Source organism: Mobula birostris, chromosome 1 (genome assembly GCF_030028105.1).
Source record: "Mobula birostris isolate sMobBir1 chromosome 1, sMobBir1.hap1, whole genome shotgun sequence".
Classification (NCBI taxonomy): domain Eukaryota; kingdom Metazoa; phylum Chordata; class Chondrichthyes; order Myliobatiformes; family Myliobatidae; genus Mobula; species Mobula birostris.
The window spans coordinates 6,603,381-6,618,748 of NC_092370.1; the positions used below are offsets into that span (position 1 = coordinate 6,603,381).

Genomic DNA, 15,368 nt, shown 5'->3' on the forward strand with positions numbered 1-15,368 from the left:
CGGAATCTGAACTGACATGGATAACTTCACTCACCGAAATGATTCCACAACCTATGGACTCACTTTCAAGGACACTACAACTCGTGTTCTCAGTATTATTTATTCATTTATCTATTTATTTAATGTCTTTGCAGTTTGTCTTCCTTGCACATTGGTTGTTTGTCACTCTTTACGTGTAGTTTTTCCATTGGTTCCACTGTATTTATTTGTTCTCCTGTGAAAATGGAATCTCAGTGTAGAATATGGTGACATATACATACATTGATAATAAATTTACTTTGAACGCCACAGCAGGGTAATGGTTAGTGTAACACAAACAAAATCCTGGAGGAACTCAGCAGGCCAGGCAGCATCTAGGAAAAGAGTACAGTTGATGTTTTGGGTTGAAACCCTTCGGCAGGACCAGAGAAAGAAAGCTAAGGCATAGAAATAAAAGTTGGGGGGAGGGGAGAGAGAAGCACAAGGTGATAGGTGAAACCTGAAGGGGGAGGGGATAAAGTAAAGAGCTGAGAAGTAAATTGGTAAAAGAGACAGAAGGCCATGGAGGAAAGAAAGGGGGGCGGAAGCAACGGGCGGGGGGGAGTTGGGAAACGGTGAAGGAGAGGGAGGGTGTGGGGCATTACTGAAAGTTCAAGAAATCAATGCCATCAGGTTGGAGACTACCCAAACGGACCATAAGGTGTTGTTCCTCCAACCTAAGTGTGGCCTCATTACGACAGTGGAGGAGGCCATGGATACACAGATCGGAATGGGAATGGGAAGTGGAATTAAAATGGGAGATCCTACTTGTTCTGGCGGACGGAGTGTAGGTGCTTGGTGAAGTGGTCTCCCAATCTACATTGGGTCTCACAGATATACTAGAGGTCACATCGGGTGCACGGAACACAACATGACCCCAACAGACCCACAGGTGAAGTGTCGCCTCACCTGGAAGGACTGTGAGGGGGGAGGCGTAGGGGCAGGTGTAGCACTTGTTCCAGTTGCAAGGATAAGTGCCAGGAGGGAGATCAGTGGGGAGGGACGAATGGGCAAGGGAATCGTGTACAGAGCGATCCCTGTGGGTAACAGAAAATGGGGGGAGGGGAGAGATGTGCTTGGTGGTGGGATCTCATTGGAGATGTTGGAAGTTTTGGAGAATTATGTGCTGGATGCAGAGGCTAGTGTGGTGGTACACTCCGTACAGATTTTCTCTTGTTAGTGGTTATTGTGATATTATTACAGCTCCAGCGTCAGGGAGTTCAGAGTTCAATTCTAGCATCCTCTGTAAGGAGTTTGTATGTCCTCCCTGTGGGGTGCGTGGGTTTTCTCTGGGTGCTCTGGTTGCCTCCCACAGTCTAAAGACGTTACCTGTTGGTACATTAATTGGTCATTGTAAATTGCCCCAAGATTAGGCAAGGGTTAAATCAAGGGTTGCTGACTGGTGCAGCTTGAAGGGCCAAAGGGCCTATTCCACACACTATCTCTAAATAAATAAATAAACTGAATTCTTCAGTTTATTAGCAAATCAGTTCAGATATAATTGAACTTTAGAAAACCTTGTATTGTCATTCACTACAATGCAATCATATGATATCTGTGGGAGTCACGGATCTGTTCAATACCGGTATTGTATTTTGTGTTGTGCGTTTATTTTGGTAACTGGTCACATGGACGTGGTAAAAAGCAAAGGGAATAAGTTACTTATTCGTGCTTTGCCCGAGGCAGTTTGCATCTGGGGCTGATGGATGTCGTATCCTTTGTTGATTTCTAAATTACATTCAACTTCACTTAGTTATGATCGATTTTAATTGCATGTTTGCTAATTGCTAATAAAGGATCAAATACAGATCCTTTAACTTTTGGAACAATCATTATTGGAGTTAGGGGCGCATCACACAAGCATAACAAATCTGTGGGGGTCGCCAGCAGCAGCAGCAATTGATTCGGTTAGAATTGGCCAAATTCATGACCAGCAAGTGTCAAATGATGAACAAGTGTCACTAAACAACCACCAGTAGGTATACAAGTTAGTATAACCGTGTAGATTGGAAATCGCAATAAAGTTTTATTTGTAATCAAGTATAAATGTTCATAGCATCCACCTGCTCCTCTGACTTAACTAGTAGCAGTGTAACTTTTATTTTGGTCCTGGTTCTTTGTCATAATTTCTGGAGAAATAAGAGTAGTGAGGAAGAATGCATGTTAAAATTCCACAGCCATGGAGGACTGAGGAGCACAAGCACTTGCAATATTTGACGCACATCTTTGCGGCGGCTTTTGTGTGTTCCATTTCACCTTCAAACTGGCCTTCTTGAACTGTAAACCTTCACACCATTCTGCACAGATGAACGTGCATATTTGGTCAGTAGAGACCCAATGGTCTGTTTTTCTCCACATAAACCCCTAATTAAGTGAGGAAGAGAAAAAAAAGTTAAAAATTGAAAAACAGCCTGCAAAGACATGAATTCATGCTAAGACAAAAATTACACTTTGTTAAAATTTAGATGGCTTTGAATTAGCTTTGAGGGAATGAAACAAACATGGAACAAGCATTGTGTACACTCAGTGGCCACTTTATTAGGTACACATCAGCCAATCACATGATGGCAACTTAATGTAGAAAAGCATACAAACGTGGTCAAGAGGTTCAGTTGCTGTTCAGACAAAACATCAGAATTGGGTAGATACGTGATCCAAGTGTCTATGACCATAAATCATTGTTGGTTCCAAATGGAGTGGTTTGAGTATCTCAAAAATTGCTCATCTCCTTGGGATTTTCACGCACAACAGTCTCTTGAGTTTACACAGAACGGTGTGTTTAAAAAAAACATCTAGTGAGCAGTAGTTCTGTGGGCAAAAACATCTTATTGAGAGAGGTCCGAGGAGAATGGCCAGACTGGTTGAAGCTGACAGGAAGGTGACAGTAACTCAAATGCCCACACTTTACAACAGTGGGTGTGCAGAAGAGCATTTTTGCATATACAACACACCAAACCTTGAAGTGACACACATAAAAGTTGCTGGTGAAACCTTGAAGTGGATGGGTTACAGCAACAGAAGACCACAGCAGGTTCCACTCTTGTACCTAAAAGAGTGGTCACTGAGTTTATGTATTATAAGCTCACTGCAGTGTTCAGCACAGTCGGTATTCTTCATCATTTAATTTCAGACACAGTATTATTTTAATACAACACAGAGTATTCATTATATTTTACCTTTCCATAAATAATAATTATCATTTTCATTACCTTTCATTGCTTTCCTTCTCAGACTGGAAGTGGATCACATATTCTTAATGCTTTTCACTTCATGTGAAACAGAAAATGTCTATTTTTTTTCACAATCTTCACTTTTGTCTGTGGCTGACATTAAGTTGGTCTGATTGAGTTTAGCCTGCTTCTTGCGGGCATCAGAAACATAAGACAGAGCAGTAGTTTGGTTTATCACACAGTAAGATCATGGCTGATCCTACACCTCATCCATCTCCTGCCTGATCATTATATCCTGATCCTTTGCTGTTCAAAAATTTATTACTCTCAGCCTTGTATTCTTTGACTCAGCATTTATATCCTTTGGAATAAAAAAAAATTCCAAAAAAATCACAACTGTCTAAATAACCAAGCTTTTCAACTCAATTGCAGAACAGAATCCCCCTCTGAGACGGTGCTGTCTTGTTTAAGACTCTGCAGCTTGAGGAAACAGGCTGCAGGCGTCGATCTTATCCATCTCTCTCTGTATACTGTACATTGCTAAAGGATCATCTTTCAACCATACTTCACCTGAATATTAGCCAGTCCGACTCAGTCTGACCTATAAAGGGCGGCAGTCTCATCCTGAGGTTCAATCCAGATAGCAGAGATGAAAACTGCACCCTGTTCTCCAGGTGTGGCTTCACAAAAGAAAGACTTCCTTAATATTGTATTCTAACCCACTCCCAAATAAAGGCAACACATGAAAAATGCTGGGGCAATTCAGCAAGTTAGGCAGCATCTATGGAAATAAATAAACATTCAATGGTTCTGCCAGAGACCCTTCATCGGGACTGGAAAGGAAGGGGGAAGATGCCAGAATAAAAAAGGTGGGGGAGGGGAAGGAGGATAGCTGGAGGGTTAAAGGTGAAGTCAGGTGGATGGGAAAAGTAAATAGGTGGAGAAGAAGGAATTTGATAGAGAGAAGAGTGGACCACAGGAGAAAGGGAAGGAGGAGGGGATCCGGGGGGAGGTGATAAACAGGTGACAGGAGGAAAGAAGGCAGAGTGGGCAATAGAAGAGGGGAGGGGAGGGATTTTATATGTTTATAAAAAATATATATATATATTTTTATAAAAAAACAGAAGGAGAATTTGATATTCATACCCTCCGGTTGGAGACTACCCAGGATGGAACACAAGGTGTTGCTCCTCCACCCTGAGGATGGCCTCATCTTGGCACAAGAGGAGGCCATGGATTTTCATGCCAGATTGCCAAATAAAGGCAACACATTATTAATCTTTTCAGTTATTTTCATAGTCATTTGTGGATACATACATTTGCAGATCAGGGACTCAGGACTAAAACAGTATTTGTTGTTCAGTCCTAACTGCAGGCAAGAGTCAACCAATAGTGAGCAAGAGTCACGTGCAGGCCACAAGAGCAAGGATGGGAATTTTCTTCCCTGCCAGACAGCAGTAAACCAGAAAGATTTTTGTAACATTCCATTAATTTCATGATCACCAGTCTTTTTTTTTAATCTAAGGTTTAAACTTCCCAGTTGCCTTGGTTCTTCGGAACAAACGTTTCCACATAAATTAAACTTTTGAATTTAATAATATTATGATAGCTCATTTATATTTTTCAGGCCATAAGACATAGGAGCTGAATTAGGCCACTCAGCCCATCGAGTCTGCTCCGCCATTAACATATGGCTGATTTATTATCCCACTCAAACCTATTCTCCAGCCTTCTCCCCATAATCATTGATGTCCTGACTAACCAAGAACTATAAACCTCTGCTTTAAATACATTCAATAACTTGGCCTACACAACCATCTAGTCATAGTCACAGTAAGCAGAACAAGTGCTACACATGCCCTTACACTTCCTCCCTTACCACCATTCAGGGCCCCAGACAGTCCTTCCAGGTGAGGCGACACTTCACCTGTCAGTCGACTGGGGTGATAGACTGCGTCCGGTGCTCCCGATGTGGCCTTCTATATATTGGTGAGACCCGACGCAGACTGGGAGACCGCTTTGCTGAACACCTACGCCCTGTCCGCCAGAGAAAGCAGGATCTCCCAGTGGCCACACATTTTAATTCCACATCCCATTCCCATTCTGACATGTCTATCCACAGCCTCCTCTACTGTAAAGATGAAGCCACACTCAGGTTGGAGGAACAACACCTTATATTCTGTCTGGGTAGCCTCCAACCTGATGGCATGAACATTAACTTCCCTAACTTCTGCTAATGCCCCACCTCCCCCTCCTACCCCATCTGTTATTTATTTATATACACACATTCTTTCTCTCTCTCCTCTTTTTCTCCCTCTGTCCCTCTGACTATACCCCTTGTCCATCCTCTGCGTTCCCCCCCACCCTGTCTTTCTCCCTGGGCCTCCTGTCCCATGGTCCTCTCAAATCCCCTTTGCCAATCACCTGTCCAGCTCTCGGCTCTATCCCTCCCCCTCCTGTCTTCTCCTATTGTTTTGGTTCTCCCCCTCCCCCCTCAAATCTCTTACTAACTTTTCCTTCAGTTAGTCCTGACGAAGGTCTCTGCCTGAAACGTCGACTGTACCTCTTCCTAGAGATGCTGCCTGGCCTGCTGTGTTCACCAGCAACTTTGATGTGCGTTGCTTGAATTTCCAGCATCTGCAGAATTCCTGTTGTTTATAGTCATAGTCATACTTTATTGGCAATGAATTCCATAGATTCACCACTCTCTGAATAAAGAAATTCCTTCTCATCTGTTTGAAATTTTTAAAAAAGTTCAAAAGTAAATGTTATCAGAGTACATATGTCACCACATTGAACCCTGAGATTAATTTTCCTGCAGGCATACTCAGCAAATCTATAGAATAGTAATTAAAACAGGATCAATGAAAGACCATCTAGAGTGCAGAAGACAACAAAATGTGCAAATACAAATATAAATAAAGAGCAATAAATAATGAGAAAATGAAATAACAAGATACGAGTCCTGAAAGTGAGATCATTGGTTGTTCCTCTATTCAGAGGCTGTGCCCTCTGGTTCTAACCTCCCCCATTAAGGAAATATCCTCCCCACATCCACTCTGTCTTGGCCATTCCGCAGGTTCCAATGAGACCCCCCCCCCAACTTTATTCTTCTGAACACCAGCAAGTACAGGCCCAGAGCTATCAAAGGCTCCTCATAAGTTAACCCTTCCAGTCCCAGAATTATTCTTGTAAACCTCCTCTGGAAGCTATCCACTGCCAGCACATCCGTTCTCAGATAAGAAACCCAAAACTCAGAATCATACTCAGAGTCCGGTTTATTATCACCGGCATGTGTTGTGAAGTTTGTTAACTTAGCAGCAACAGTTCAATGCAATACATAATATAGAAGGAAAAAAAATAAAATAATAATAATAAAATAAGTAAATCAATTACAGTATATGTATAATGAATAGTTTAAAAATAGTGCAAAATACAGAATATATATTTTAAAAGTGATGTAGTGTTCACAACAGATTCCTCGGACACATCATGCGGAAAGATGAACTAGAAAAACTCATACTCTTTGGAAAGATTGAGGGGAGTAAACCTAGAGGAAGACCTTGGCTTATGTACATCAAAAGCATAGCCAGGTGGCAACACATTGAGGAAATGGAAGTCATCCAAAAAACGAAGATAATAAATAATCTATATGGAAAACCATGTTCGGCAAAGTCCGCATCGGATATGGGACCTAGACAGACAGACAGAGATAGTGTTCAAGGGTTCAATGTCCATTCAGGAATCAGATGGCAGAGGAGAAGAAGCTGTTTCTGAATCGCTGAGTGTGTGCCTTCAGGCTTCTGAACCTCCTACCTGATGGTAACAGTGAGAAAAGGACATGCCCTGGATGTTGGAGGTCCCTAATAATGAACGCTGCCTTTCTGAGACACCGCTCCTTGAAGATGTCCTGGGTACTTTATAGTACCCAGGACATTTTTTAGTAAACTGCTCACAATACTCCAAGGGCCATTTGACCAATGCCTTATAAAGCCTCAGGATCACATTCTTGCTCTTACCAATACTGTATGAAGCATAAATCAATGAGCTATCATTCTATGAGACAATCTTCCACTTGTTAATTTAAAAATTGCTCTGTTTTCTGCTAGTGGCATTTTCAATAAGCTGTGATCTTAACCTTTGATGCACCAAAATAATGTCCTGGGTCTCTACTCACTAGTATTTAGAAAACGATGAAATAGATAGCTTTGTTGCCAAGTTTGCAGATGATACAAAGTTTGGTAGAGGGGCAGGTAGTGTTGAGGAAACAGGAAGGATGCAGAAGGACTTAAGACAGATTAGGAGAATGGGCAAGAAAGTGGCAAATGAAATATAATGTTGGAAAATGCTTGGTCATGCACTTTGGTAGTAGAAATAAATGTGCGGACTATTTTCTAAATGGGGAGAAAATCCAGGAATCTGAGATGCAGAAGGACTTGGGAGTCCTTGTGCAGAACACCCTAAAGGTTAACTTTCAGGTCAAGTTGGTGGTGAGGAAGGCAAATGCCATGTTAGCATTCATTTCAAAAGATCTAGAATAGAAGAGCAAGGATGTGATGCTGAGGCTTTATAAAGGCTGATTTATACTTGTGCGTTGGTGTGTCTGCGTCGCTCTGCAATTCTCCACCAAAATGCTAGTTGGCGGTGGGGTTTCTATGCTGCTGTGTTGAGTTTCTTCGTGTTGCAACTCAACACGAAGAAATTCAAACTCCAAACAATGGCGACTGAAACTGAAGGAGGGTGAATTTTCTGTGCTTGTCCGGCCACTGAGAGACATGGATAAGGAAATGCATTTCAAATATTTTCGGATGTCAGCGGGTAGATTTGACGATTTGGTTCATCGTCTCCAACCATTTATTTCACATCAGTGTACGCACAGTATACTCAGAGGCTGGCAATCACCATTCGAGTTTTAGCTTCAGGTGGAAGTCAACAGGCTGTAGCAGTTAGATACAAACTGGCGTCAAGCACAGGGTCCTCTATAATTTTGGAGGTCTGCAAAGCTTTATGGAAAGCATTGCAGCCAGAGTTCCTTCCCTGCCCTTCAGTTGCCCAATGGGAAGCTATTGCAGCGTAGGAGGAAATGCAATGCTACCAAGCGGACCACACTTGTTGCAGTCTGCGTCGTCACGACGCGTAGTTACATTTTTGGGGAGGTGCGCGTCAGGCTACAGGGTAGGGTATGGCGTAGGGTACTGTGTAGGTTACGCGGGTACGTGTACCTACGGTGTCGATTTGACGCACAAGTATAAATTGCCCTTAAGGCACTGGTGAGGCCTCACCTTGAGTATTATGAATAGTTTTTAGAAAAGATGTGCTGGCATTGGAGAAGGTCCAGAGGAGGTTCACAAGGATGATTCCAGGAATGAAAGGGTTATCATACGAAGAACATTTGATGACTCTGGGTCTGTACTGCCTAGAATTCAGAAGGATGAGGGGGGATCTCATTGAAGCCTTTCAAATGTTGAAAGCCCTAGACAGAGTAGATGTGGAAAGGATATTTCCCATGGTGGGAGAGTCTAGGACAAGAGGGCATAGCCGCAGGATAGAGGGACGCCCTTTCAAAACAGAGATGCAGAGAAATTTCTTTAGCCAGAGGGTGGTGAATTTGTGGAATTTGTTGCCACATGCAGCTGTGAAGGCCAGGTCGTTGGGCGTATTTAAGGCAGAGACTGATAGGCTCTTGATTGGACATGGCATCAAAGGTTACAGAGAGAAGGACAGGAACGGGGGTTGAGGAGGAGATAGAAGAAAAGGATCAGTCATGATTGAATGGCGGAGCAGACTCGATTGGCAAGATGGCCTAATTCTGCTCCTATGTCTTATGGTCTAAAATGCTTGCTGTTTCCTGGTAAGATATAAAGTGAATCAACATAACTACAGACTGCCTCTGCAGTATTGAGGACCTTGAGAAGAAACCAAGGTATATCATTTACCATAAACACAAGAGATTCTGTAGATGCTAGAAATCTTGAGCAATACACACAAAATTCTGGAGGAACTCAGCAGGTCTATGGAGGAGAATAAACAGTTGACATTTCAGGCCAGGTCTCAGCCTGAAATATCAACTGTTTATTTCCTTCCATGGACTTTGCCTGTCTCACTAAGCTCCTACAGCATTTTGCACGTGTGAATCATTCACCAGGTGCATCAAGCTGGATGTGAGTGCTGCAGGCTTGCCTGTTGCACTCACACGCCTGACTCTACCATCAGAGAGGATGACACGTTGGCGCGGCCTTTTTCACAGGTGTAACTGCACACGGCAGGTTTAAGTAACAGGTTATCGTCTCATTTTCAAGCTTGCCTGGTGCTGCTCCAGGACTTGAGGACCTGAGCTACAGGAAAAGGTTAAGACTTTATTTCATGGAATGTAAAGGAATGAAATGTAGTTAATGAAGAATAAAATGAGAATGTGAGCTCAATGCAAGATGTTGAGAAACGAGCAGCAGATGGATCGAATTTCCAAGACTCCTACGGACAACTTATCTGAGTTCCCCCTCAGGGTCCCCAAAATATTTCACCTTTCACCTTAAACTTATGTCATCTAGTTTTAGTCTCACCCAAATTCAGTGGAAAAAGCCTGCTGGAATTTACCTTATCTACACCCCTCATAATTTTGTATACCTCTATCATATTTCCCCTCATTCTCTCACACTTCAGGAGATAAAAGTTTTAACCTATTTAACCTTTACCAATAACTAAAATCCTGAAGTCTCAACAACATCCTCATAAATTTTCCCTGCACTCTTTCAATCTCATTGATATATTTTCCGTCGGTAAATGACCCTCCAAGCAGACCATTGCCTTTGTCAGAGCTGGGGAGCAGCCAATACCTGCCAAAAGAACATCTGCAGGCATTCTGACCTCTGCAAGGGACTGGCAGCTGTTGGTGGACCTCGAAGGGCAGCTGAAGTTCCCCAACCATATCGCAGCCACCACCCTGCGACCAGACATTGTCCTAGTGTCTGAGTCTACTAAGCAAGTGGTGCTGCTGGAGCTGACAGTCCCAGGGGAAGATCGCTTGGAAGAGGCCTTTGAAAGGAAGCTCTCCAAGTACGCAGGACTGGTCAGTAACTGTCAGCAGGCTGGATGGAGAGTGAGGTGTCTCCCAGTGGAGGCTGGTTGTAGGGGATTCATAGCCCGTTCCTTAGTTAGAGCCTTCAGCATTTTGGGCATGGAGAGAGGGAGAGAGGGAGAGAGGGAGAGAGGGAGAGAGGGAGAGAGGGAGAGAGGGAGAGAGGGAGAGAGGGAGAGAGGGAGAGAGGGAGAGAGGGAGAGGAGAGCCATCCGCAGTACCACGGATGCAGCAGAGAGGGCCTCAAGATGGCTGTGGCTCAAAAGAGGGGAGTCATGGAGTCATAAGTAGCTAGCCATCTGGACACAAGCTGGGGTCTGATCAGCCCCGGCTGGGTCACCTGGAGGAGGTTGTATGATGTTGAAAGACCCGAAACACCCGATGATTCCAGAAACATCACTGAAGATGTGTCCAGAAGCATCAGTAGATGTATGTACACAGCATAGGTAAATGACCAGAATTACACACAATACTCCAAATTAGTCCTCACCAAGTCTTATACAACTTCAACATTACGTCCCAACTCCTGTACTCAACACCCTTATTTATGAATGCCAGTGTAACTTGGTGTTTCATATACAAGGACACCCGGATCTCTCCGTAGTCCACTCACTTGCAATCTCTATTTCAATAATAGAGAAACTATCTTCTGATTCTTTTTACCAAAGTTCCTGACCACATACTTCCTTTCATTTGCCAAATTCTTTGTTCACTTACAGTAACCATAAAAAGTATTCACTCTTCTTGGAAATGTTCATGTTTTATTGTTTTAAAACATTGAATCACAGTGGATTTAATTTGTTTTTTCTAACCAACAGAAAAAGAGACTCTTCTGTGTCAAAATGAAAACAGATCTCTACCAAGTGATCTAAATTAATTATAAATATAAATTGCAAAATAATTGATTGCATAACTGTTCACTCTCTTTAATATGACACATCAAATCATCACCGGTGCAGCCAATTGGTTTTGGAAGTCACATAATTAATTAAATGGAGATCACTTGTGTGCAGTCAAGGTGCTTCAATTGATTGTAGTAAAAATACACCTGTATCTGGAAGGGCCAACTGCTGGTGAGTTAGTACCCTGGCAAAAACCACACCACGAAAGCAAAAGAACAGTCCAAGCAACTCCACAAGATGATTATTAAAAACCACCAGGCAGTAGATAGATGCAAGAAAATTTCCAAGTCACTAAATATCCCTTGGTGTATAGTGAAGTGAATCATCAAGAAATGGAAAGAATATAGTACAGCTGTAAATCTGCCTAGAGCAGGCCATCCTCAAAAACTGAGTGACCGTGCAAGAAAGGGACTAGTGAGGGAGCCTACCAAGAGACCCATGACAGCTCTGGAGGAGATACAAGCTTCAGTGGCTGAGATGGGAGAGACTACGCAAAGAACAATTGTTGCCCAGGTTCTTCACCAATCGCAGCTTTATGGGAGAGTGGCAAGGAGAAAGCCACTGTTAGAACCATAGAACATTACAGCACAGAAAACAGGCCATTCAGCCCTTCTAGTCTGTGCCAAAACTTTATTCTGCTAATTCCATTGACCTGCACCCAGTCCGTAACCCTCCAGACCTCTCCCATCCATGTACCTATCCAATTTATTCTTAAAACTTAAGAGTGAGCCCACATTTACGTCAGATGGCAGTCCGTTCCACACTCCCACCACTCTCTGAATGAAGAAGTTCCCCCTAAACCTTTCCCCTTTTACCCTAAAGCCATGTCCTCTCGTATTTATCCCTCCTAATCTAAGTGGAAAGAGCCTATTTGCATTTACTCTGTCTATACCCGTCATAATTTTTTTAAACTTCTATCAAATCTCCCCTCATTCTTCTACGCTCCAAGGAATAAAGTCCTAACCTGTTCAAGCTTTCCCTGTAACTCAACTCCTGAAGACCTGGCAACATCCTAGTAAATCTTCTCTGCACTCTTTCAATTTTACTGATATCCTTCCCACAGTTAAGTGACCAGAACTGCACACAATACTCCAAATTTGGCCTCACCAATGTCTTATACAACCTCCCCATAACATCCCAACTCCTATACTGAATACTTTGATTTATGAATGTCAAGATGCCAAAAGCCTTTACAACCCTGTCTACCTGTGATGCCACTTTCAGGGAATTATGTATCTGAACTTCCAGATCTCTTTGTTCCTCCGTACTCCTCAGTGCCCTACCATTTACTGTGTATGTCCTACCTTGATTTATCCTTCCAAAATGCAACACCTCACACTTGTCTGCATTAAATTCTATCTGCCATTTTCTGGCCCATTTTTCCAGTTGGTCCAGATCCCTCTGCAAGCTTTGAAAGCCTTCCTCACTGTCCACAACGCCTAGTTGAAAAAACTAATTTGCAATCTCAGCTAAAGTTTGTCAGAAGGCACGTGGGAGACTCTGAAGAAGGTTCTATGGTCTGATGAAGCAAAATTGAGGTTTTTGGCCATCTGACTAAACACTATGTTTGGCGTAAGCCAAACACCGCACATCATTAAAAACACACTATCCCTGCTGTGAAGCACGATGGTGGCTGCATCATTCTGTGGGGATACTTCACTCCAGCAAGCCGTGGAAGGATTGTAAAGGTAGATGATAAAATGAATGCATCAAAATACAGGGAACTCCCAGAAGAAAACCTGATGAAGTCTGCAAGAGAACTGCAACTTGGGTAGATTTGTTTTCTAGCAAGACAATGGCCCCAAGCAGAAAGCCAAACCTACAAACCTACACGGCTTAAAAACAACAAAGTTAATGTCATGGAGTGGCCAAGTCAGAGTCCAGACCTCAATCCAATTAAGAATTTGTGGCTGGACTTGAAAAGGGCTGTTCACTCACAATCCCCATGCAATCTGACAGAGCTTGAGCAGTTTTGTAAAGAAGAATGGAGAAAATTGCAGTATCCAGATGTGCAAAGCTGATAGAAACCTATCCGCACAGACTCAAGGCTGTAATTGCTGCCAAAGGTGCATCTACTAAATACTGACATGAAGGGGGTGAGTAATTATGCAATCAATTATTTTGTGTTTAATAATTGTAATAAATTTAGACCAATTTGCAGAAATTTGTTTTCACTTTGATACGAAAGATTCTTTTCTGTTGATCGGTGTCAAAAAGCCAAATTAAATCCACTGTGATCCAATGTTGAAAAACAGTAAAACATGAAAACTTCTTGGGGCAGGGGGTGGGGGAGGGGAAGTACTTTTTATAGGCACTAATTCGTAATTCGCCTCTTCATATCCTGTTGCAGGGTCCAAATATCATCACTGCAGCCTTTGCAATAAGTTCGGAATTCATGTCACTATTGAAATTACTCACTGGATGTATGGAGCAATATCATCTTCTGTCCATTTCTCCCTGATGTTAAAGAGACCGTTGAATCGATCCTGTATACTCTCTGGCAGATCCTCCACATTTAACTGGAAAATCACCTGCGGCCTTGAATTTCTATCCACGAGAGCAACGCCCTGCAGGACAGGCAAGACCAATGGTATACAAAAAAAAAGAATTAATTTTTAGAAGCAGTTTCATTTGCAATTGGATGATAAATTTCCACTAACCAGCCACTTATAAAACTCAAGCTGAGGTTCACTACTTCGAAAAACTTTTTTTTTTAGCACACACCATGCATATAGCAACCCATATATATAGCACAAAGCTTTACCATTCAATTCCTGACACTGTAAAGAATTTGTACATTCTCCCCTTGACCATGTGCATGAGAGTTTGCTCCAGGTGCTCCGGTTTCCTCCCACATTCCAAACGACATATATTTGGGGTTAATGAGTTGTGGGCTTGCCATGTTGACACCAGAATTGTGGCAGCATCCAAGGGCTGTCCGCAGCACAATCCTTATATCGTTTGATGGAAACAATGCATTTCACTGTATGCTTCAATGTACATATGACATCTTTCATTTAATCAGCTGTAAAATGGCTTTAGCAGTCCAAATGGACCCAAGTTTCCAAGAAACTTGTAAGCAAATGCTGCTCATTGTGGAACTGCCAGAGAACAAAGCACCTAATGAGAAGATCTGCTGATCTCATTACTGAACTTGGAGAAGGTAAAAATGAGTGAGCTACAGTTCCTACCCCTGTGTGAGCACAGGACTGGGGTCAGCTACTGTTCCATGTGGGGAATATTGGATGCCCTAGATGGAACTGACAAGGAGAGGATGTCTCCAATAGGACCAGAGGGCAAAGCCTCAGATTACAAGGCGTCTCTTTAGAGGAGAGATGAGGAGGATTTGTTTTGGCCAATGGGTGGTGAATCTGTGGAATTCATTGCCACAGACGGCAGTGGAGGCCAAATAGATTTAAAGCAGAGGCTGATAGGTTCAAGGTCATCAAAGGTTACAGGGAGAGCTGGGTGAATGGGATTGAGAGAGAAAATAAATCAGCCATGATGAAATAGCAGAGCAGATCGATGGGCCAAATAGCCTAATTCTGCTCCTATGTCTGATGGTCTTATGGATGAAAAGCACTGCTTCCACACATGGAGAAAAGCTCAAAAGAAGTATTTGTATCCTAGAAGAGAAAAAGTTAAGTAATCCGAAAAACAATTCCTGCTCAATAATACTGTTATACTTTTGGCAGGATATGGCTTTACCTTACAGTTACATGTGAAATCTGAAATTCAGGCAAATTTCCACTACACCGTACCTGTAGAGTAATTGCCTGATTTATCATTCTTCACCATCATGGTTTTGACTTTTCAGGATACGCATCTTCAATTTATGAAACTATAATACACTGTAAGAAATAGTGCACTGCTTTTTGTGCACAAGTATTCAATGTACCAAAATACTCACTTTCCATCTTGCTCAGGCTTTAAATTTACAAAATATTTTTAACAAAAGGTTTTCTAATCAATTGTCACTTTGCTAAATCAAGAACCCACTTTGTTGAGCATTTGTCTATCAGAAGAGCTTTCAAGATACAATACAGTGGATTCCAGTTAATTGGGACCAGTTTATTTTCATCCAATTAAGCAGCTGTCCCAATTAGCTAAAGTTTCATGGAAATCATTATAAAAGGTATAAAACAAATTCTGTATTTAAATGAAATACATAAGTTACAACACTACCAATATTACTAGAGTACT

General features: G+C 42.3%; 1 protein-coding gene across 1 annotated transcript in view; it reads right to left on the minus strand.

The window, feature by feature from the left end:
* Window positions 1-2,024: 2,024 nt before the first annotated feature.
* The window catches only part of dscc1 (DNA replication and sister chromatid cohesion 1), a 79,720-nt gene continuing 66,376 nt past the window's right edge, over window positions 2,025-15,368 (minus strand). Inside the window, exons 8-9 of the mRNA XM_072282373.1 lie at window positions 13,584-13,732; window positions 2,025-2,382 (exon numbers count right to left, since the gene is read on the minus strand). Of these exons, the coding sequence (XP_072138474.1) occupies window positions 2,277-2,382; window positions 13,584-13,732 (255 nt within the window). The 3' untranslated portion in view covers window positions 2,025-2,276. The remainder of the gene's footprint in view (window positions 2,383-13,583; window positions 13,733-15,368) is intronic.